This window comes from Populus euphratica, unplaced genomic scaffold, assembly GCF_000495115.2.
Source record: "Populus euphratica unplaced genomic scaffold, PopEup_1.0 scaffold121.1, whole genome shotgun sequence".
NCBI classification, from domain to species: domain Eukaryota; kingdom Viridiplantae; phylum Streptophyta; class Magnoliopsida; order Malpighiales; family Salicaceae; genus Populus; species Populus euphratica.
Window position 1 is genome coordinate 371,748 of NW_011499968.1, and position 24,349 is coordinate 396,096.

The window sequence follows — 24,349 nt, forward strand, 5'->3', positions numbered from 1 at the left end:
TCTGAACTCCTCTACCATCCATTCAGTTTCAGTTCCATTAGGTGAGCTTCCTTGATAGAAATTCAGAGTCTTTACATAACCAATAACCTTTTCCTCCCATGTGGTCGGCCAAGCACCTTCGGGATCGATTTCATAGTAGCCACCATCCAGTGCAATAGTGCCATCATCCTTGCTTCTAGTTGAAAAGAAAAACCACTCGTTGGGCACCCCGCCCTTAAAATCATCTAAATATTCATTACACAAGTTAGATTTTAAAGCATATAACTTAATCATGTAATGTAAATTATGTTGACATCGTTCATGCTGAAGTTGCAACTAAGTAATGGTGTAAACATGATAGTGTAATGGGAAACATTAGAAGATAGATCAACTAGAAGTATAACAGATAAAGCACTAGCAGTTTAGTGTTAAGACTAAAACATCCTAATTAAACTAATACTCCAGCATAATCTAATCTAATGTCCAGCTATGTGGCATGTAATTAGTTGTTTGGTGATTTCATATACATTGATCATAAACATGTTTTAAGATAGTGTTTTGGTTACTAACTCGGGAAAGAAAGTTGAGATAGAACAGACATGTTCCCCGTTCCTCTGTTTTGAAAAGAAAAAAATTCATTTCAAAATTATCTTTTATCTGGTCTCTGTATAATTAGTCCCTTCAACCAACCAAATTTGTTTACGTATCACTTTTGACTTTTGTGATTTAAGATGTTCAAGCTTAATATAACCAAACATGCATAGTCAATCACGTGTCAAAAGAAATAAATTAAAAAAATGATAAAAAAAAAAAAAACTTACCTAAGGGGAGTTTTTCAGGGCTTGATGCATATACATCAGTGGTGGTAATAACATCAGCAGGAAGTTGTTGGCCCAGAATTTCTCTTGAAATAATAAGCAATAAGACCATCATTGTTAGGGCTAAATCTGTAGCCAACAGGGAGAACTGGCACGTTCAAAGCTTGTCCATTGAGATATTTCGACAAACTATATGTAGATAGAAGAACTGTAATTGTAATAAGAAAAACTAAAATACTAGTCAATAAAGTAATGATTTGTGCATGGCAGGGTAGTGTATATACAGAAACCGGAAATTGAATGGACTCCAGTTTGTACGAGCAAATAAATCGTGATGCTACAATTCAGTATTTTCCCGTTCCAATTGAATAGAATTCATCCATTGTTAAGCAAGATTCGGTCAGGAGAGGAAAAAAGCTCAAGCGGTTCAGGTCTTGAAGGAACTTGAGGCCTGCTTCAAAACAAGAAACATTATCAAAAACATTTAGACTAGTGTCAAGTAAAATTCATCCACCTCGACTATTATATTAAAAAAAAAGGAAAAAAAAACGAGAATTTTCCCATTCTAGAAAGGCCTGCTTCAAAACAGGGAACATTATCAAAAACATTTAGACTAGGGTCAAGAAAAATTCATCCACCTCGGCTATTATATTAAAAAAAACAAAAAAAAAACGAGAATTTTCCCATTCTAGACTCATGTAAAGTTGAGACTCAAAAACATGCAATGTATCTTTAGTTTTAGAAAATTAAGCCTTCTCATTTTAGTTGTAGAAAATCTGTTCATGTTTCAGTTCAAACAAGCCTGTGGCAAACAGAGAGTTTTGGATGGAGAACCTTGGCGTTTTTATAAGTTCTTATTAGCGCGGAGGAAGATCCATGGATTTGAGTAGCCATCAGCCTTGGAACTTAGCTTTACTCCTCTTGGATGAGAGCTTACAATCTTCTTTTCAGCATGAAAAGTACAAAGGTCGATCTTGCTCAACAGATTGGTGATAGAGAGGGAACTTTTCCGGAGTTAGATGGTGGTGATGATTTATTGATGGCCAAATTCATTTGTATTCTAGAATTCTCATATTCAAATGTTAGTAAAGTATTTATCTCCAGAATGAATTACACAAACAAGCATGCCGGACGTCCACTTGTCAGTGGAGGAATATTTTACGTACTTTGACCGAGTTGTTCAGCAGGACTGTATATTCTTCTTCTGCTATGTCCTTAAGTACGATTTCCTAGCATGTCCAAAGTAATCGTCAAATGTTGGGGTGGACTTACTGTAAAACCATTTTGCTTCTTGAAGGAATGCATTGCATGAATCATCCCCCTGTATGAAATAAGAGATTATACTGCTGTTGTAAGGTATGGCAGAACCATTTCCTCCTTTTCCTCGAGAATATCCTAGCTCTGAACTAGGAAGCACAGCTTCATGTAATTTAGAGAAAGTCCACCCGATAATAGATGAACAAAGAAAGAGAGTATTACACGGAACACTTCCATGTTGAATCGCGCGCGACTGCTATAAGAGCACCACACCATCAAGAAAAGGCCCTCCAGGACAGATACAAAGCCTAGATTTATAGAATTTCTTCTGGGGCGGCGGATGTCCTTCACTAGTACATGTGCTTATCAAGTTGTTCCTAATGTGAATAGTGTCATTATTCCAGGCGTGGACCAGCTCATCTCTTACATCAGAATTGCCAGGACCTGCCCATGAAGCTAGAATAGTTCTGCGGAAAAATTGCACATGCGAATTATATTATGACATGGAATTTCTTAGTTCTATTCCTGCTACAGTATAGTCTAGCAACTTATGCCAGATAATTGTTATGGCAAACAACGGAAGAGTCAGAACTCGCATTAATACGACAGTTCATTTGGCAGAAAAAACAGATATGGAGTAGAGAATCTGAAGGTGCCTGTTGTGTATGTCATTTCCAGCGGCGGGCAGGTCGAATGGAAGACCACTTAGGGGGAGGGAAATATCCTTGTGAGGAACACATTCAGCATTATAAGTTGCAGAACAATCCACTCGAATTGAATTCTTCATAAGATGCAAAATTCGTTCAGTAGAAGACACATGAAGGTCATGGCAGGAAGTGAAATTCTGTTCCGACAAGGATACTTGGAAATCAAGCTCTTTACGGAATCCTGAATACAAGTACCCATATCAACATAAGATCCCTGCATATAATAGTTTCAGCATCAGAGGCTGAGCACAAAAATATCAGAAGCATGCCAGCATACAATTTTGTGTCTTGAAGAATCCGAATATTACAGATTTCACTCTAGTAGAAATCTAGCTTCAAGTGTCACTTCATCAAAACTATGTATTTGTGTTCATTGTTTTCCATTCAAGTATAGCATCTGCAAACAATAACATCAGCATCTTAGTCTTAGCACAACGAATTATTAAGGTTTCAATTCCATTTTTTTCCATTTTTATGATAAAGAAAACAAAAAAAAAAGTAGATAGCCATCAGGCAGATGACGAACAAACCAAAAAAGATCCAAGCACAAAAGAGATAAACTAATCTATAGGTGGCACCAACATGTTCATCAAGAATGGATCCATTCTGGTGCTAACAACCTCCTAAAGTCAAGGCCACCACAGAAGCAACAACGGGAAAAACAAATTCGGCTCTCTCTTACAAGACAAGACAAGAAACAGAAACAGAAACAGAGTCCCTCTTCTCTATGGATTTAAAAAAATAATCAAAAAATAAAAGTGATGATGTTCAGAAAATGCAAGTAACTTAGGAATAAAGCTTATATAAGTGGACAATAAGTTGGTCATTTAGTTAATTAATACCGAAAAGTTATATCTATAAAACTATTAAATTTGATAATAGTTCTAATAATCTAATATATTTTTTCTAGCTAACCAAGGTGACTGATAGCTTAGTGAGAAAAGTCAAGATGGGTAGTAGTAGCTTGCTTAGTGAGAAAAGTCAAGATGGGTAGTATTTGAAAAACTAAGGTGGTTGGTAGCTTGTAGCTCGAGTTTGGTAAGCCAAGTACCTACAAATGATCCTCTGTGATAAATAAAAATAGGGGACTTTTAAATGTTTAAATAAATATCTTTATTGTAAGAGAGAATGCAATAATATTGTTAAAAATAAGATTTAAAAATATACATGCAAGAGAAAATAGAGAAGAATTCAGAACCCTTTACCTAAACAATTCAAGGAGAATTTATAACTCTTGAACTTTGTCTTTTTATGGAGTAGAGAGGATGAAGAGTTATTTCACCTCATAAATTAATGTGATATTTTGAATTATATTTTACTTAAAATAAAACATATTAAATTAATATAAAATCTTGAGAGATTCATGTAGGGTTCTAAAAAAATTTTCAAGAGAATCGCGTGGGGTCTCAAAAAAATTAAGCTTAGGGTGTTGGGCTCAGATGCGATTCTTAAGCCTATTAGGAGGCAAAAAATGAGCCTAGCCCCAGGGGTGCAATGCTATCGCTCGAGGCTTTTGGGCATTGGTCATGTGATTGGAGTATTTGGGCCCAAGTGTTGTCTAAGCCCATTTGTTTTTGGCACATACAAGTTGCCTAGGTCCTTGGTTTTTGGGTATTGTTGTAATGTTTTGAAAATGAAAAGGAATAAAAAAAGACAACAAAGTCCTTAAAGGCTTAGAAGTATGTGTAAATATATAAGGGGCATTATAGTAATAAAATGAAGAGTTGATAAATATAAATAGAAAATGAGAAAAGAGAGAGAGAGAGAGAGAAATCTATGTTCTTAGAGAGAAAACCATAAGAGGGAAAGAAGAATAAGAGAAAGATAAAAGAAGAAGAGAAGAGTTAGAGAAAATAAACCTAAAAGGTAGGATTTATGCATTGATGTATATAAATGTATTTTCTTTAGCTTTAAATTTTTGTCTCGTTGAATATTAGAGTTTTGAAGATTTTTTTTGAGTTGGTTGATGAATTGATCTGAATGTTATGGGTTGATTGTTATTAGTAATGAATTGTTTAGTTGATTTTGAAAGATTAGAGGTAAAGATGATGATTTTGAGTTATAATTTTGTTTAAATGGTGAATTTGACTTAGAAATCTTAAGATAATAGTAGATTATTTGTGGAAATTCTGGGTTTAAGGTTGAAGATGGTGAGATTTCACTTTGGTCCCTCAATTTGTGAAATTTACAGTTTAGTCCCTAAACTTTTAAAAATTATAAATTGTTCCCTGAAAAATTATATATTCCTTATTGTTGTATTATCTCGTGTATCTATATTGAATGTTATCTATTCACTAAGTTGTTGAACTCACTCCCTATTATTTATCTTTTTCAGGGTTTATAACTTGTTAGTGGATCATTTTTGTTGAACCTTCAAAACTTGTTTTTTTGTTGAAATTTATAGTTTTTATTTATATTTAGTTAGTGCTCCACAAATATGAATTTGTATTAACTCTTGTATTTTGTTATCTGTATTGAATGTTATATATTCACTAAGTTGTTAAACTCACCCCCTCATTATTTTTTTTTCTTGTTTATAGTTTGTTAGCGGATTATTTTTGTTGGACCTTTAGAACCTTTATTAAAATTTATAGCTTTTTTTTTATATCTAGTGAGTGCTCTACAACTATAAATTTGTGTTAATTTTTATATTAAGATAATCAAATTTATTATAAATTTAATTTTGTTATTAATATTACATTCAACTCTAATATTTAAGTTATTTTAAGATTTTTTGGACCGTTAAATTTGAGTTTTCATAGGAATTTTGGGCATTGGGCTTGTTGAATTTGGCTCGGGATTAATAAAAATTTTGTTTTAGAAACAGGTAAACCTTCATCCATCAAAAAGCATAACCACAAAATCTACAGGAGAGCAAGATTTTGCGGCAAACAATCTTTCCATAAAGGAAAACAAAAATGAACCACGATCAATGGAAATGCACGTTATATAAATTTGAAATCTACCAGAAACAGTGTTACTAAATCATGAAAAAATTTGTCTTGATAAATCAAGCTGGTAAATCATGTAGAAGGCATGCTTTGCATTAATAAATCATATAAAACCCCTCTAGCTTGCCCTTTATTATTCCCGTGGGAATGTAAGTTAAGTGTATAAACATATTTAAGATAATGAAGAGAATTAAAATAGCAATCATATTTTCAAATCTGAAATGTGAATTTGCATCAAGATCTTCTACGCATGCTGCGCAAATAGGGATAGTCAATCATCATTTGAGAATTCCTTCAATAACAATAGAACCCATTAGAAAGGAAGGTATCCATGGACTAGGAAAGTACAAATTTAAAACGCCTTATATGTCATAGAGACAGCCTTGAACTACAGCAACTCAAATCAGTCAAAACTTGGTTTCAAATCAGATTAGGATTATATCTTCATTAGTTATTTTTTCTGAAGTTAGAAGTTTTGTTAAGTTCTATAGGAAGGCTATCGATGGATACGTTTATTCACAATCTGTTGCAAATTCGCAACAGTTTGGAGTCCACTTCTTAGTTCATAGTCCAGAAGTTCCAAGTCTAGTTTCTTCTTGAGGCAAATTTCAGATCATCTAGAGAGTCTATATTCTAAATACAGGGAAGGTGGAAAAAGAAAAAAGAACTTAATCCTGAGGATTAACATCCAAAAAATTCATTTGATCACCTTCCGTAATCCAAATCAAGTTTTAAACTCTTATCAGTCAAAGAATAATCTCAACTCATGAGTTCAAATCTGCAGATGGGTTAGAGCCTTGTTAATGAAGCTTGAAAATGGCAAAAGAATTATACAGAAGTAACCAGTGAAAACATGGATTCAAATCTGCAGATGGGTTAGAACCTTGTTAATGAAGCTTGAAATTGGAAAAATCTGCAGATGGGTTGGAACCTTGTTAATAACGCTTGGAATTGGCAAAATCAGTACACAGACTGAAAACGTAAATTGATCAGATATGCATACTCCAATCTATTTTTGAAATCTGCAAGTACGCAATTTCTAGTCATAACATGTGTACGATGTGCAACCTGTTTCGCCAATAATCAATGCTTGCAAAACAGGCTAATGCTTAGTCCATCCACCACCAAGTAAATTTAGTAAACAAAAAAAAAGTTGATGACATGAAACATTCAACAAATTTGAGAAGAAACTAGAGGCACTGAAAAGAATTTGTTATTCATTTGGTTCCTTATTATAAATAAATATATGAGCTAGGTTGTTCCTCGGAAGAGAGCATTGACAGGCTCATTCCTATAAAAAGCCTGCTGGGAATTCAAATTTTCCACTCGTGTGCTTCTTTCTTTCTTCTTCTTAATTGACTTGCTCCTACCATTCAGGTTCAGGTTGCACTCGAGAAATTTTGCATGCAACAAGGTTTTCTATCTGAACATTAACAATTTAAAGCATCATTAGACGAATTGAAGTGTACTTCCTACAGATGCATTGAAATACGGTGTAGGTTCATGTGAATTATATTACCTTTTCTTGAGTGCTACGGTCGTTGTTGTTAAGTGGAACAAACTCAGGATTGACTCTGAACTCCTCTACCATCCATTCAGTTTCAGTTCCATTAGGTGAGCTTCCTTGATAGAAATTCAGAGTCTTTACATAACCAACAACTTTTTCCTCCCATGTGATCGGGCCAGCACCTTCGGGATCGATTTCATAGTAGCCACCATCCAGTGCAATAGTGCCATCATCCTTGCTTCTATTTGAAAAGAAAAACCACTCGTTTGCCTCCCCGCCTTTAAAATCATCTAAAGATTGTCTCCGAACAAACACAGATAGTTGGAATACAGACAATATGTCCCCACTATAAACTTTGTTTGTTTTGAAACGAAGGTAATTCGTTTCAAAATTATCTCAAATTTGTATAAATTTAACACGTCGATCTCCATCCTTCAACCAAACATGTTTTTATATATGTCCTTTTCGTTTTAAAAAACTAACCAAACACAACCCAAGTGTTTTGCTACCAAAAGAAGAGATTTTCAAGCTTGATTAACATCCATAATCCAACATGCCTTGTCCATTATGAAGCAAAATAGAAATTAAAAAAAATAAACAAAACCTTTCCGTAATATGTGTGTGTGTGTGTGTGTGTGTGTATTAAAGAGAAAACCTTACCTAAGGGGAGTTTATCAGGCCTTGATGCATAAACATCAGTGGTGGGAATAACATCAGCAGGAAGTTGTTGGCCCAGAATTTTTCTCCTCAAATAATAAACAATAAGATCATCATTGTTAGGGCTAAATCTGTAGCCAGCAGGGAGAGTTGGCCGGTTCAAAGTTTGTCCTGCGCTAGCCATTGAGATGTTTCGAGAGAAACTATGTAGAAAGAAGAAGAGTAATTGTAATGAGAAAAACTAAAACACCAGTCGATAAATCAATGATTTGTGCATGGCAGGGTAGTGTATATATGGGGACGGGAGATTGAATTGTCTCCGATTTGTACGAGTAAATAAATCCTGATGCTACAATTCAGTATTTTTTCTGTTCTGTTTTAATATAATTCATCCACCGTTACGCATGATTATGTGAGGAAAAGGAGAGAAAAAAGGGTTCAGATTTGGAATAAATGCTGCTCCAAAACAGGAAACAAGATGGAGGCTGATTTGTGATTTTCCCATTCAAGACCTGGTGATTTTACCCATGAATCCTCACTCCCTTCTTCACAGCATAATTATGAAACCTAGGCCTAGTGTTCTTACATGTGACATGGGCTGGGCTGGGCTGGGCTGGGTTTTAGGATAAAACAAGGGGGAAAAGAATTAACCTAACCGTCATCCAGGTTTATGCAACTCAAAAATCATTTAATTAAACTTTTTTTTATTTTTTTTAAAAAATAAAATAGTGTTTTTATAATTTTTAAAAATATATTTATTTTTATTAATCCAAATCCATTCATCCAACTTGTAATTTAAATTTAACTTCAAATCGAGTTATAGTACGTTAAGGTAAAATCGAGATTCAAAAAATGCAATGTATATTTAGTTGTAGAAACCTACCACCTTGCTTTCATTTTACTTGCATGTTGTAGAAAACCCTCATCCAAATCACATTGAATCCAATCTCTTCTGATTTAGATGATATTGGATAGGTCGTTTGCATTATTCTATTGGCTAGATTAATTTTTTAAAGTAAAAGAAATAGTAAAGTGACTCAAGCATCTTTGAAAAACAAAACTAAAATTGAGACATAATTAAGTTGGCTGTTTTAATAAACTTGGATATGTTCAATATTTTGAATAAATAAATATAATAATAATAAATAAATTTTTTAAAAACTTAACAATGAAAGGAAGGTAAAAAAAACATGACTTGAACCCAATTAGTATAGCATGTCAAATATTCAACTTGATTGTGATATCAAGATAATCTCAATAAAAATAAACTAAATAAAATTATAAAATTTAATTATTAAACAACTCAATGCTAAAAAAAATAAAAATTAATTTAAAAAAATCAAGAAAACTCGAGTTAAGGATAATCCAATAGAATAGAAAGTGAAAAAAAATATGAAGTTTAATTTTTAAAAATTTAAATATTGAAGGATAAAATTGAAGAAAAAATAATTTTAAAAAATGATAAAAAAATAAAGCAAATATCAATAAAAAGAATATGGATCAAATTTGATATAAAAATAAATGAAAATAAAATATTGAAGAATAAAATTGAAATCTAAATTTAATTTGAAAAAAAAAGCTAAAAACAAATAACAATAAAAAGAATGAAAATCAAATTTGATTTAAAAAATAAAAAAAGTCAAATAATAAAGAATGAAATTAAAAAAATATTAAAAAATCAAATTTAAAATCAAAATAAATACAAAAAATAAATTATTGAAAAAATAGAAAAAAAATTAAAAATAAAAATTCACTATAGCCTTGCGCCTCCATACACACACCTGACCATCATGAAGGCTATGTTGGGACACTTTCATTGATGTCGTGAAAGGCGATTGTTAGCCACTTAAAAACATCGTATGCTCTCCCTAAAAGGTGTGCGCACCATCAACTTGTCACCTTTTTATTTTTATTGATATCTATTTTAATTAAATTACCCTTAAATGAGCAAAGCTAAATTGAAAGGGTGAAAACACCCTGAGACCCGACTTTATGTCTTTATTTTTATTTTTTTTATTTAAATTAATATGGATGTCCGGACCAGCTTGCGCGCACCACGACTAATCCCATGGGTCCTGAAATTAACGACCATGTAAGCCTCTAGTAACCATCATATGAACAATTAAGAACTCGAACCTGAAACCACAGAGGGATGTAACATAATTAATTAAGTCTTTTAACTGTTCCAGAAAAAAGAAAAGCCTCTAAATCTTAGTTTAATCTTTTTTTAATTTTAAAGGTATTTAAGTCCTTTAAGTCATTAGACAATTCATTACCATTATATTCCATGCATATGACCAGGGCCATATTACCATGAGGAGTCTTTAAAGGCAGGAATTCAGTTTTCTCGTCGTGAAGATGATCTAAGTGGCTTAATGTATCCACAATTTTTCATGATGAACAGTTTGAACTGTGATGAACCAGAGTACAATTCCAGAACGTTTACGTATATTGAACATTAAGGTTAGAAGTTGCAGTTTTCTGCACTGGTTTGGCTTGTTAAAATGACTTGCACCCTTGCTAGCTTTAGACCATTGAGCATTAAAAGCAAATCAGCCTGTCTGAAGTTTCCTCTAGGCTTTGTTTACATGAATTTGACAACCTTCAAGCCTCTTCTCCTAACCTTTCTTAATCTGACATGGGAGGCTACATTATTCTCAGTCTATCAACAAGAGGAATAAGAAGGGGCATTTTCTTGTTACTTTTCGTGATATCAGAGAAGATAAGTCTGACTTCCCTAACTGATCATGTAAAAAATCTCTCTTATATCTCTAAAATTATAAAGAAGCAATATAATTATAAAACATCCAATATTTCTGTTACAGAATAATACAAATTATATCCAAGATTTTATCTAACAATTTAAATTATTAGATTAATATAATTCTTTGATATAGTATTAGAGTTTTAATGACCAAATAATTATAAATTCGAATATTACTATTAAATACAAGATAATATGGATTTGTTCAAGTTTCAAAAGATAATATGGATTTGTTCAAATTTCAAATTCAAAGAGTTTTTACTTGAAAAAATATATTAAAAAATAATATAAATTATATTCTAAAATTTTATCTAATACCTCAAGTTATTAGAATTAGAATAAAATAGTTTTTTGTTAAGATACTGGAAGAAACTAAATGCCAAAACTCTTCAGCCTTGCTGCTTTAGACCATTAAGCTTGTAAGAATAAAACATGATGGAACACAGACACACCTTGATGCATCAAGATCATGTCTATGTTTACAGAATTCTGGAGTTAAGCTGCATTGCTTCCCTAACTCCCTAAATGCAGATCATAAATTCCGTTGGTTGATAGAAGCTTAAAGGAATATTATATATGTATAATCTGCACAAGTTGCAGAGCACAATTCACTGTGTAGGAAAGTTGAGAATCTGTCTACTGGGCCATTTGCTACTTACTATGGTTCATTAAGAGGCTCGTTGAGCCTTGGAGCTACCCAACAGAAGGTAGCCCAAGTGAGTTAACCAGCAAACTTGCTGGCACCTACACTAGTTTATTTGTATTCTGAGCAGCTTTTAAACTTTGGTGTATTTAAGACCTTCCATGCCTTGAGAAGCTAATGAGGACCCAGGTAGACCAGAAAACAGCAGAAAAGGGAACAGCAGCCAAGAATCGGCAGCAGCAGAAATCCCAGCAGCTAGGTCGGTGCAAGGAGTCCCTGCGGGAGGAGCAATTTCGGAAGCTATAAAGCGGCAACCAGAGACAATTTTCTTGTGTAAACTGGAAAGGAAGAAAAGCAAGTTTTTTCCAAGGAGAAGAAAGGTATAGAATTAAGAGCTTTATATGTGGCGGAAACAGCCTTGAAGTCATCAACTCAACCTGGCAGAAGGAGGTCTCTGAGTTGACGAGTTACGAGTTCTAATTAGAATTATGTAAGTTTATATCTTAGATTAGATTAGGCTTAATCTTTTTTAGTTTTTTTCAAGTAAATTCCTTATAAGACTAGGAAGTAAAGCTATATAATGTAGGAGATTTTTTTTTAACATGTTTTATGTTAATAGATATAATTTTTTATATAATTATTAAATGAAATTTTACCAAAAAAATTTAAAAGATCATATTTTTTAGATTGAAAAATCCCAAAAATTATTCAGGATTTACTTTCCTAGTTGATCAGTTTTCTATTTGATTTATTACTTTTTTTTATTGTTTTTTCGGTTTTGTTTGGGACAATTTTCTAGTATATGAGCAAGAGCTGTAATATTGAGTTTTTATTGGAGAAAATATTAAGTAACAAGATTTTAAATTAAAGCTTTTGTATGGGATGCTATCCAGCATGATAGCCAAGGTGCAATGAGCATTCTTTCAAGCAAGAAGTGAGAAATAAAATTCCAAACACTTTCGGAAACTGTTATGAACCTATCCCTTCCTTCTTGAGTTCCCATCAAAAGCTCAGGACATGTCCAATTATCTGATTCCTAAAGGAGGTTGTCCGTTTGAAAAGTTTTTCCTCCTACAGAAAAGCTCTCTCTTTCATAGAAGCCAAATCAGGAAGAGAATGAATGTGCTGAAGTATGGAATTGAGGTGAGTCTTCCTCCCAGTTTGGTGCCGGCTGCCCTGTTCCTATTCCCAGGTTGGCTCGGCCTCTTCCTTCTTGCAATACATGAGGACATAAGACCTGAGAAGCTAAAGTTTTTCATATTTTGAGGACGTTATATCTGACCAATTGACTTGAAAACTCACAGCCTGCTGATTGGAGACTGCTTTACTAGTATCAAACCTTTTATGACAAACAAAAGTTCAAAATTAATCGAACTAACAACTTGCTAGAATTCTCAGAGGCGTTCAGAAGGCATGGGAAAATTTGAAAGAAAACATAAGCCTTAGATAAGCTATCAAGGATGAATATCAAGAGAAGAAAGAACTCGAAGTTTAAAAGGCCACCTATTAGTCCATTTGTCAATGAAATACTGAGGAAATTCAAAAGGGACTCATCACAAGGTTTTTCGCGGTTCTAGATATACCGAATAAATTTTGAAGCAGCAGATTCTTCCCGTCCTCAAGTTTCTGCAGTCTGGCAGAATTGGATCCAAGGATGATCAGGCCAGCTGTCACCTCTGATCACATGCTCAAGAGGAGAAAAACAGATGGGCAAAAACTGCATATGCTACTGGGGAGTGAAAAAATTGATACATCACAATGATGAAATCTGAAAAGGAAAAAGCTTATGTGCCTCTCAAAACAGAGAAGAAGTGGATCAAGATAAAAACTTCTACTCATAACCGGTGTAAGAAATGCACATGTTATATCACAACATAATCTCTTCAGGCCATGTATAAGCAACACTGCATCGGGTGAACCTGAAGCCAACAATGGAGAAACACCAGTTATATGTATGGTACAGACCGAGTATGGAAGTACTACGAAATTCTTTGTAGTATTTACCTATTCGATAGCCTATCATGTCCACTATGTCTATTTAATGGCTGGTCTGGATTTTTAGAACTGTGGACTCTGGAATATTACCAGAGAGCAAGTTATGTACTTGGATTTAGGACTTTGAAATCCCTGTATCCATCCACAAGATGTTGAGGCACATCAAATTAATCAATCTGCCAAGTGGCTGAATCCTGAACTCGGCAACTCTTTTTGCACCGTTTTTCCAGAAGTGGACAATTACTGACATACAGGAGTCCAAGAGTGCGAGAGAAGCCCTCCTTCGGAAAGAATTGGAATTTGGGACAGTAAGAAATTCACAAAGATTTAAGAGAGAGGTGCTGGAACCCCTGGATATGGATGTCAGATACCTGTGGTTACGACTTCCTAACTATGTGTTCATCAAGACCTCTTCTTGACAGCCGTAAATGTCCAATGCTTCATGAAGGTATTGATTGCTATTGTGTCCACACATCATTCCATTCGGCAACGACTCTAGAGAATCTCATCCTATAATTTGAAGGTGTTGGAGGTGTATGGCAATCCTGCTCTTTCTGGAAAGGACACTACTTTTGGGATTTTATGGATTGCCAATTCTCTGATCGATGTTAAGACTGTTTTTGGGAGATTCTTCTCCAGCACTATCGCCAAGCACATTCCTCCCACTCTGGCATATCTGCAATCATAAGAATCTCTAGAGTTGAATTAGTCTCTGCAGACGCTTCTTTTACCTCATCCAAGCCATTTACGCTCAAGCGTCGAAGCATTGGAAGTTTCCCCAATGATGGTAATGGTGTGACTTAAGACAGTCAAAAATCTTTAGCTGTACCATTTTAGTGAAGCAGGATCTCGTATCCATGGAGGAAACACCGTACCAACATATGATGTAACAGAAGGCTTTTCGAGACTGCGATGAGGCCGTAATGAATCGAGCACCTACAGCTCATCCCTTTCAATTCACGAATCATCAAAATGATATTTGAAACATTATGCAACCCTTCAGCAAGTAGCTTCCCTTGGAGACGTGAACGTTCCATCAATTCTCCTGTTTCTAGTCCACTGCTTTCTCTCCCTCTCTCTCCATCTTGGCATTAATGTTTGTCTTTTATTCTCTTTAATTTCTTTCATTATGTTTAGCCCACGCAAATTTGCACTAAACTCCCAATAAATATGCACTAAGATTTACGACACCAAGCCATACGACACCACGTTTCTTGACGTGTAGCAAGCTGATCCAGCTCCCTCCGGCAATACCAAGAACGTCCGCAAACTCTTTATTTTATTGAAGACAATAAACCTTTGGCAGATGTCAAACGAGCGAGAAGTGAATATTGAATGGCGAACAGAGGTGCATTCTTCAGCATCGTTTACTGTGATATCATCCATATGAAAGCATATTCCTCCACTAGGGAACCGAGAGAGAAAATAATTGGATAATTATTTCAATTTAATTAGGAAAAGAATCCAAAAATAACAAGAAAATATAGAAACTTTCAAACTAAAAACTCCCACATCTAATTTGAAAATGTTCATTAATCTAATAAATAAAGGTATCGACTACAAGTTCCACCTCATTTTCACATCACCAAAGAAAGCTACTTGTTGAAGGGTTGCGTAATGTTTCAGATACTTAATGATTTTTAATTCATATCAACCTAAAAACATCTCGTAGAATACTCATAAATCAATTGATGAACTTAAAATATATATAAAAAAAAAGCAATTCAAAAACTTAAAATCAAATCAGATTAAATTTATTTTTCTCAGGTTAAGTTTATCTTGACTTAGACCTACTTTTACAAAAAAAAATATTAAAATTCTGAACAATTATCAAGCTTCTCGACTTGTGAACACACACAAAAAAAAATGCAGAGCTTGCAAACCTAAAGAAATGCTATGGCTCCGTGAATTAACCTTAGAGTGGTGGTTTGATAATTTCGATGATTCATAAAATGTAAGGGATGAGCTGCATGTTCTCGATTCATCACGGCCTCGTATATTCTTGAAAAGCTTCCTGATACATCTAAGTAACGGTCCGGTATTACCTCCTAGGTAAGGTAGAGTTAACGTGTTATGATCGTCTTAAAACCACGTCATTAGGGAAACTTCCCAAGAATGGCTTGGCTCTTGCGGTCCGATGCTACTATACTATTTTTCTAGTTATTTAGAAGCAGAGTAACACTCTAAATTTTTGGAGGACCAAAAAGAGGAAATAGAGTGCACAAAAGTTGCTGCATGGAGACAACAGGAGAGAGCCGAAGGGAGAAGGTTTATGGCATTGAATAACAAAACTACTTAATACTTTTGAAAAAGTTTTCGCCATTCAACTTGGATATCTTCAAACAATATTAATTGATTCATTTTACCAACTAAACTAAACAATTAAACATTCATAAACATCTGAAACTGTTCTTCATTAAAATCAATGCAAACATATTGAAATCCCTGAGAGTTCAAACATGGTAATGCCTTGTGATAAGATTTCTAGATGGTATCAAAGGCACTGCCATTAACAGAGACTGGAATCCTGGGGTTGAAATACTGTTATAAGCAGCAAAACGCTGTTTTGAAGCTGCATCTCATACTTGACCTTGTATTCAACACACTGAACATCAACTTAGGATCCAGCCATGGAAGTCACTTGTCCATATCATTATCATTATAAAGGACACACAAATATTGCGTTGAGTTTGAAGCAAGCATTCAGAATAAAGATGACGTTGTTAAAGTATTCTATAGCAAAATAACCACATAATCATAAAACATTGCAATTTCAAACTGCAGCCATGGAAGTCTTAAAACCCTAACCAGCAAAATGTTCGACATAAGCAGATACTAAACATCCCGTAACCTAATAGGAAGCATTGGAACTCTGCCACCTGATAAACAGTCTACTTAATCTTCTTCTTTGGCCTCAGCTGCAGCACAAGAAATGAGAAGTTTAAATTAATTTACAAAATAAGATGAGTTCAGCTGTATAACAGTAAAATATAAGCACAGTGACAATTGACAAACGTGGTGAGATAAGATGTTCAACCTGATTGCTGTGACCGCACTTCTTCTTCCTACAGTTGACAGCACGAGGATGCAGGCGTGCATAGCATCTGAAACCAAATCATTCACCATTTTGAAGTGCCATGCATTGCATAGTTAATCACAAACAAATAGATTTCATCAAGTTCTAAATGAAAATATTGAACACCTGCTTCGCATATAAACTTGCTATACAAAATCCATGTCCATTTATATGAATCAACAAAAGGACAGTGCAGAACCGTGTCAAATGCTTCACAGACAATGTCATCATCTTCTTAAAAATCAAAACAGCACATTCATTTGAACTTCAAAATATATAAATTGAGAACATAATTTGAAGGAACAGGCAACTTCAAATTCAGTCAAGCAACATCTGATTACAGTAATCCTAAACACAAAAAAGCCATCAAACAAATTAAGATGGACTTACTTGCGGCAGATCATCTTTTCCTGGTTATATTTCCTGGCCAAAGCCATCAAAGATGGCTCGATAATTCCACCACGAAGCCTCAGAACCAGATGAAGTGTTGACTCTGCAAAAATACACAGGGAATTCAAATAAGATAACCATTACACGATTCAAGACTACATATCCACACTCTCCTTGATTGGCCACCGGACAAAGGGAAATAATCAGAGAAAAACAGATTAAAAGCTTTCTAAAACTCACATCCAAACTTAAAAAGGAGTGGTAAATTTTGTTTCTTTGCAAGTATAAATTCAAAATAGAACAGAAATAAGCATATATTTCAATGTTATTTATCAAAGATGTGAATTTTTTTATTTTAATCATTTCCACACTAAATAAAACTATACTAATCCTAATTACTAAACAAAACACCACTCTTTAGAGCACGTAAGTTAAAACAAAATCCAATCGACCACTACATCTTTTACAATTAAATTTATCCATGATATCATCAACAATCAAAACTCAACAACAAAATCACCCTTTGAATCACAAAAATTTCATTCTACCATAACTGAGCTAAAGCAAAAACTCAATAAGACTCAAAACTTTTAAACCAGACCAAACCAAAAAAAAAAAAACAGAGAATCTTTACAAGAAACTAACCCTTCTGGATATTGTAATCAGCAAGGGTACGTCCATCTTCCAGCTGCTTGCCCGCAAAGATCAGCCTCTGCTGGTCGGGAGGAATCCCTGATAAACACCCACAAAAAAATCACAACCATCAGATCTTCATCTCCAAACATCAAACACAAAGCCCATTTCAAAAAAAGAAAAAACTGAGAGGGGAAATGTCTTGACAAATAGATGAACTAATACCTTCCTTGTCCTGGATTTTGGCTTTAACATTGTCAATAGTATCACTAGATTCGACCTCAAGAGTGATGGTTTTGCCAGTTAGGGTTTTCACAAAGATCTGCATTGTGCCACGAGTGAGGCCTCCATTTGAGCTTGCCTTTTTATATAGTGGCACAGCTAGGGTTTCTCTTGTGTTTTTAGGCGGTGTTTGTTTTCGAGGATTGTGGGATTACTAAACAAGAATCGGATTATAGTTATTTTCTTCTTCTTCTTTTTTAAATTTCATTAGAGTTTAATTAATTCTTGTATTTCTCAAAGTCAATTTCATTGTGTAATATTTTTATGAAAATATTTAATATTTAGTTCTTGCAAGATTAGCTTTACTCTTTGCTAATAATTCTGGTTGTATAAAATAAAATGTTTTCCAATTGGATTTTCAAAAAATCATATTAGATTTGTGCAAATAGGATTCGCTTTCAGCATAAAAGATTTTTTAAGAATTGATTTTGAAAATAATTTAAAAAAATTATTATTATTACTATTTAGAGTAGTTATTTTTTAAATTATTGTTTACTTGAAAATATATTTAAATAATATTTTTTTAATATCAATAACATTAAAATAATTTGAAAATATCAAAAAATAATCTAAAACAAATAAAAATAATATTTTTTTTAAAACACTTCTAAAATATAAAAATAAAAAATTCTTACCTGGAATAATAATAAATCTTAATATGTGTGGCCCTTACAATATCTAATATAATAAACTTGTCTCCACGTGGACAAAGAAAAAACTTTTTTAGCAATGGCAATAAAATAAAACCTAAAAAAAAACACATTACTTTCGCATGATAAATAATAACAATGGACTAAAAATTAATTGAAGTATGGACCTCCAATCATCAATCTAAAAGAAAAATTGTTATTTTCTTCAAATCGAACAACATCTTTTAAAGATATATTGACAATTTTAATCAAATTTAATGAATTATTATGTATGAAAAGTTAAAATCATAAAGTATAAAAATTAATATTACTAAACTTAATCAAGTACGTGAATCTAATTACTCATTTGTTACTTCAGAATCTAGCTCAAGTTAGATTTTTTTTCAATTATAAAAAATAATGGGTTAATTAAACTCAAGTGATTTAATAAGTTAATTCAAGTGATTTAAATAAACAATAGTTTACCTTTATAAATCAATGATATGAATCCTTAATCCCCTTCATCAGGGGGCAACACACAGATTATCTCATCCCAAGTTCCCTTCAGCCCTTCAATTCTCACTGACCTTCAACCTTCGACATTTTATGACCATGGCTAATTTATTTTTTCCCTTTTGAAGTGCTTGAATTATGTTTATATTAAGCAATTAATTGGAATATGTAAAATGGAAAAGTGACCATGGCTATAATCCTAAAAATACGTTTTCTTTTTCTTTCCTACATGTTCGTTTTATTTGAAAATAAAATGAAATATTATCATTTTTATATTATGAAAATCCTTTAAATTTACTGTTTGGATTTTGTGTGGAGTGAATTTTTCGACCGAGTTTAATAATTATAATTATATTATTATCAAATTTAATTATTAATTAAAAATTAATATTATTTAAAAATAGCATATGAAAACTTTCATCTGCTATACATTATTTTAAAATTAAATGTTTGTTACTTTATGAGTATTATCAATTCGATGTAAAGCCAAAAAAAAAGATTTTGAGAATTTTTGGCATTTAATTTTTTTTTTGTTCAATTTTTTTAAAAAATGGTTTTTACTTGAAAAAAATATAAAATTAAAGTTTTTAAATTATTTTTTATGATTTTAATAAGGTAATATAAAAAATTGTGTTTTAATTTATTTTAAATTAAATATATTTTTACAAAAATATCATGCATCGTTATCAAATATTTTCTTAATCATGTAAACACAACACTCATTTATGAGTCTCTCTATTAGTATAAATGTGTATATTTTGAAATCTTTTTTTCTTTTTAAATGCTTATAATCAACTGCAATTTACTGGACCCAAATCATTAAGGACTAAATACAAGATGTTTTTTTTAAGATTATTTTTTATTTAGAATATATATTTTTTATTTTTGATATTAATATATTAAAATTAAAAAAAATTAAACTTAATATTTTTTATACCAAACACATTGATCACAGGAACCAAGTTGAGCCTTTGAGTCTTACCAAACATTCCTAATCTTTTTTTCTTTTTATTTCTTTTTTGGCGAGGTTTTGGTCTTTTGGAGTGCTTGGAAGGGTTATATATATCAGTTACAAGATTCCTGTCTGTGTGTACTTGTAAGAGAAACAACCAATCACAGCTTCCAAAACTGTCTTAGTGGGACCCACTCCATTCTCTAGTACACGTGTGACTCTATCAGCATAGTTTGTAACGCCACCTCATCAAAGAAACCCGAAACCCCAAAATCTCTCCTTCACCTACCATTAATCCCTGATCAACAGAAGAATCACCGGTGCTTCAAAGGATCAAACGGCTATAAATAAATCTCTCCCTCTTTCCATGGCTACTGCTGCTTCATCTCTCACTCCCTCCACTTCTCTGCCTAAACCGAGCAGACCCTTTTCCATTTCTATAAGCCAACTACCTCAGGTATCGTTGAATTTCAAGAAACTCAATTGCTCGATCAGTTGTGCTTTAAAGATATCTAGAAGAACAGCAACATCAACAGCAACAAAGGCATCGTCCATGGCTTCTTCTGGGATCACCACCGTTGACCAGAACAACAAGAAGGCAGTGGAAGTGTTTGATACAGAGGAGGAACTGGCTGTGTCTCTTGCAAAATACACAGCTGATTTATCTGATAAATTTGCCAAAGAAAGAGGGTCTTTCACTGTTGTTGTGTCTGGTGGTTCTCTCATCAAGTCCCTCAGGTATTTGTCACTGCAATCTAGCTTGATCAAATCAGTCAAGCTCTTTTTTTTTGTTCATTATTGGATTCATGATGATGGGTTTTGTTGGTTTGTCATTTTTTGTTGCGGGGTTCAGGAAATTAGTGCAGGCACCTTATGTGGATTCAATAGATTGGTCGAAATGGCATGTATTTTGGGTGGATGAGAGAGTTGTTCCTAAAGATCATCCAGACAGTAACTACAAACTTGCTTTTGATGGTTTTCTTTCAAAGGTATGAAACTCTTTCTTCTTAGTAATATTGTAGTTTGTTTAGCTGTGTTCTTCGAGGTCTACTGGCAATGATTTAGGCCCACATTGTTCAAGGAATCTGAGTATAATAAATAGAAGAAGCTTTGGAATTTTTTTTTTGCTTTGCCCATGAAAGTGAAAATTGCTTTTTCCAACATTTATTTACGTTGACACATGAAAAAAAAATGAAGTTCTATCACTAGGCAGGTCTAAACAAACAATGTACGGCGAGGTCATTGAAGAATTCAAGCTGCATCTACAAGTAATGTGTGGGTTCAATAGCTTTGCAAATTATGATGAATTGGTCTAAGCGTATCGATTCAAATCTCATATATCAGTCATGTATGTTAAAAATTGATCTGCTATAAGTGTTTCTTGTGATTTAATACATGAAGCCTACATCTTTTTCTTCATGATATTTCATTTTCCATTTTAGTTTATAGTCTTGTAATATTCAATCACAAGGTAAAACCTTTTTCATTTTTCTCCTTTAATTCTTGGCAGGTACCAATTCCCCCTGGTAATGTCCATGCCATCAACGATGCACTGTCAGCTGAGGGTGCTGCCGATGATTATGAAACTTGTCTCAAACATTTGGTTCATACTGGTGTGATAGAGAAATCTTCAGTGAGTGGGTTCCCAAAGTTCGATCTCATGCTTGTGGGCATGGGCCCAGATGGACATGTAGCCTCTCTGTTCCCTGGCCACCCACTCCTCAAGGAAAATCAGAAATGGGTTACTCACATCACAGATTCCCCAAAACCACCTCCTGGGAGAATTACATTTACCTTCCCTGTCATCAATTCATCTTCATACATCGCTCTTGTGGTATGCGGTGCTGGTAAAGCTAGCGTAGTGCAGACAGCATTGGGAAAGAGTAGAGCAGACAGCATTGGGAAAGAGTCAAAACTCTGACGTGTTTCCTGTTCAAATGGTTTCACCTGAAGGGGAGTTGAAGTGGTTTTTGGACAGAGATGCAGCTTCAAAGTTGTAGGAGCGCAAATGTAATCTTACAAGTTCATCCAAATAAGAGTTACTAATAGCATGGTTGTTTTCTGCTGCGTTGTTGATCAGCAGATGTGCTACTCGATGTTGTAATCTCAGTGATAGCTGAGGATTGAGGTGTCTTCTTGTATTTGATCAATGGAAAGACTTGTGTTATACGGAATGTCATTCAGTAGCATTTTTAAAGAGAATCATTTTTGCAGATACAACCTCGCTTGTAGTTTCACAGATTTTTAATATTCAGCTTCTTGATCCTGTAGTTCCTGTTGAGTTCATGTTATTCTTTAACTAAGTGGAAGTTACTTCTCTTTCGCCAAATCATCAGCGACTACATTCCCAAAGTTTGATCTCATGCTTCTAGGGATGGGATGGACATGTTGTTTCTCTGCTACCTTGGTGTCCACTTTTCAAGGAAAATGAGAAATGGATTACTCACATTAGGGACTCAACAAAACCTGGTGAAGTTGCTGCAGTGCACAAGGCATCGGGAAAGACTCAAAATCCTGCGTTGCTGCCTGTTCAAATGGTTACACCAGAAGCTGAATTGAAGTGGTTTTTGGACAAAGCTGTGGGAGTGAAATGTTCCACTAACTTTACGTGTTTACTTTATAGCCACTAGCTTACTTGTCTTTCATCTGTGCGGTTGACATTGATGAGTATATCTTCCACTGGATATTGTAATCTCATCTTTGTGACAAGCTAGTAGGAATGAGGTTAGCCTTCTTGATTGCCAAAATAAAAATTTAACATCAAGTCTGCCATGGAAATTCAATTCTCTGTCAAGAAAGATACACAGAGTTTATAGCCATGCATCCCTCTGAGACAATAATTATCGCACAAAACAGGCCTTTCCATTATTCCCCTCAGATATCCAAAGAAAGAAGGTGAAATTTTCCTTCCTTCCCCCTCCAAGTTTTCCAAAGATAATTCAATACCATCAGTACTGTTAGCAGATCTCTATAAGCAGCTGGCATCACCCTTGTAGACTACTAATGGAAGCTAAATACATCCAAGCAAGGCACATTGATAGATGAACAATTATGCTGTGAAATTAGTGTTACGCGATGGTTCTTCCACACCAGTCCTATAAAAACTCCAAGGGATAGGGCTAGTGGTTATGTGGTTTGTATCTTGTCTTCTTTTTATCTTAGGATAGGAACCAAATTGGCAAATATTATCTTATTATATATCTAAGTATAGTTTTAAGATCCAATCTAAAGATTGATCTAATGGTGGCAGAATTAATGCGACACCATTATAATCCGCTGTAATTGCCTCATGGCTCCCTCTGGGTCTCATTTATTCTCCGGCATCTCTTTCATGATTGTTAAAGATGATTGACAAAGGGTGGAAAGTGCAGGGCACAGTGCTAGATCTGTGTAAGGCCCAACATTTGATGGACAACGTTAAAGATGATCAATAATGAGCATGCGGAGAACAGTTCACCTCCATGCATGCAAGATATTTCTTTCGTGTTCATGTTTTTGTATACAATTGCTGACTGCCTCTGCCAACACATGCCTGTATGATCATTCCCTTGTCTTGGAATTCTACTTCTTTTTCGAGGCCCAAAATGTAAGAAAGTAAATGGTTAGGGAGAGGAGAGGGGAAAAAGAACAGACAGGAAAAGTAAAAGTTAGGTGAGCTATAGCCTCTGTGTCCCTCCCGATTGCTTGCTGTCTCACTCCATCTCGATTTCATTATTGTTAGATTTCGAATTTCTAAGGGAAAACAAAAGGGAAACTTCAGATTAATCTCTAATTGCCCACCAACTTCCAATTAGACCCCTATCATAATTATTCATGGATCAAATTGATGCATTTTGATTTGTTTTTCTCTTAAAAAGGCATCAATTGGCCTTCCAAAATATTAACAGACGTGTTTTATAATATTTTATACATTTAAACATGCCATTTTGAAGAGATTTTGACCTTTGCTGTTGTCAAACAACTGCGACAGCTTCAAATGAAAGGATCCAATTGAAAAACATATAAAACATCGGGCATGAAATTGATAAAAAGAATTTCAAAGGGATGAAACTGAGATAGATCACTAACCAACTACCAACGAAAAGATTATTGTCATCTACATTTCAGTTGCTGTCTAATCTCTCATCGATCCTTTTCTGAGGTTTCTTTTTCTCTTTTTTGTGCTTTTCTATGTCCAAAATCATTGCGCCTGACTTTGTTGACTGCTCATAGCCTCTTTAGTCTCCTTCCTCTGGTTTCCTCTTCCACAAGCGAAGGTTTGTGAATCTTTCCTTCCAGGCTAGCCAAGGCTGGTTGCTATCAGTTCAAGAATTAAAACCCCCCTGCTCAGAACCTCGGGCTTGTTCATGAATTCTAAATTAACGCAATTATTTGAAGTACATGTAGGAACGAATTAGAAATTAACTGAATTGGATACTTTTTTTATTTTTTATTTTTGGGTAATTTCAATTAAAAAATTAAAAGAATTTATTGAGTTTTCGACGTGATCACAAAGATTATTCGTACAGCAGGTAGGGTGTTTGAAACAATGATAAAGATTATTTTTAAAAATAATAATTTTTTATTTAGAAATATATTAAAATAATATTTTATTTT

At 33.9% G+C, this 24,349-nt stretch overlaps 3 protein-coding genes across 3 annotated transcripts; 1 reads left to right on the forward strand and 2 right to left on the reverse strand.

Annotated features, from left to right (window-relative positions):
- Positions 1-6,907: 6,907 nt before the first annotated feature.
- Positions 6,908-8,348, reverse strand: LOC105139095 (NAC domain-containing protein 86-like). Its single transcript, XM_011045417.1, has 3 exons — positions 7,880-8,348; positions 7,232-7,509; positions 6,908-7,135 (listed from the first exon to the last, which is right to left on the reverse strand). The coding sequence occupies exons 1-3, from the start codon at positions 8,058-8,060 to the stop codon at positions 7,079-7,081; spliced, it is 516 nt and encodes a 171-aa protein (XP_011043719.1). The 5' UTR covers positions 8,061-8,348; the 3' UTR covers positions 6,908-7,078.
- A 7,597-nt stretch (positions 8,349-15,945) lies between these two features.
- Positions 15,946-17,731, reverse strand: LOC105139098 (ubiquitin-60S ribosomal protein L40). The gene is made up of 5 exons (XM_011045418.1): positions 17,603-17,731; positions 17,390-17,476; positions 16,745-16,847; positions 16,316-16,382; positions 15,946-16,196 (listed from the first exon to the last, which is right to left on the reverse strand). Exons 1-5 carry the CDS (start codon positions 17,703-17,705, stop codon positions 16,170-16,172), a joined length of 387 nt encoding a protein of 128 aa, XP_011043720.1. The 5' UTR covers positions 17,706-17,731; the 3' UTR covers positions 15,946-16,169.
- A 2,192-nt stretch (positions 17,732-19,923) lies between these two features.
- Positions 19,924-22,020, forward strand: LOC105139099 (probable 6-phosphogluconolactonase 5, chloroplastic). The gene is made up of 4 exons (XM_011045419.1): positions 19,924-20,491; positions 20,607-20,742; positions 21,264-21,611; positions 21,643-22,020. The coding sequence occupies exons 1-4, from the start codon at positions 20,121-20,123 to the stop codon at positions 21,751-21,753; spliced, it is 966 nt and encodes a 321-aa protein (XP_011043721.1). The 5' UTR covers positions 19,924-20,120; the 3' UTR covers positions 21,754-22,020.
- The last annotated feature ends 2,329 nt before the right edge of the window (positions 22,021-24,349 follow it).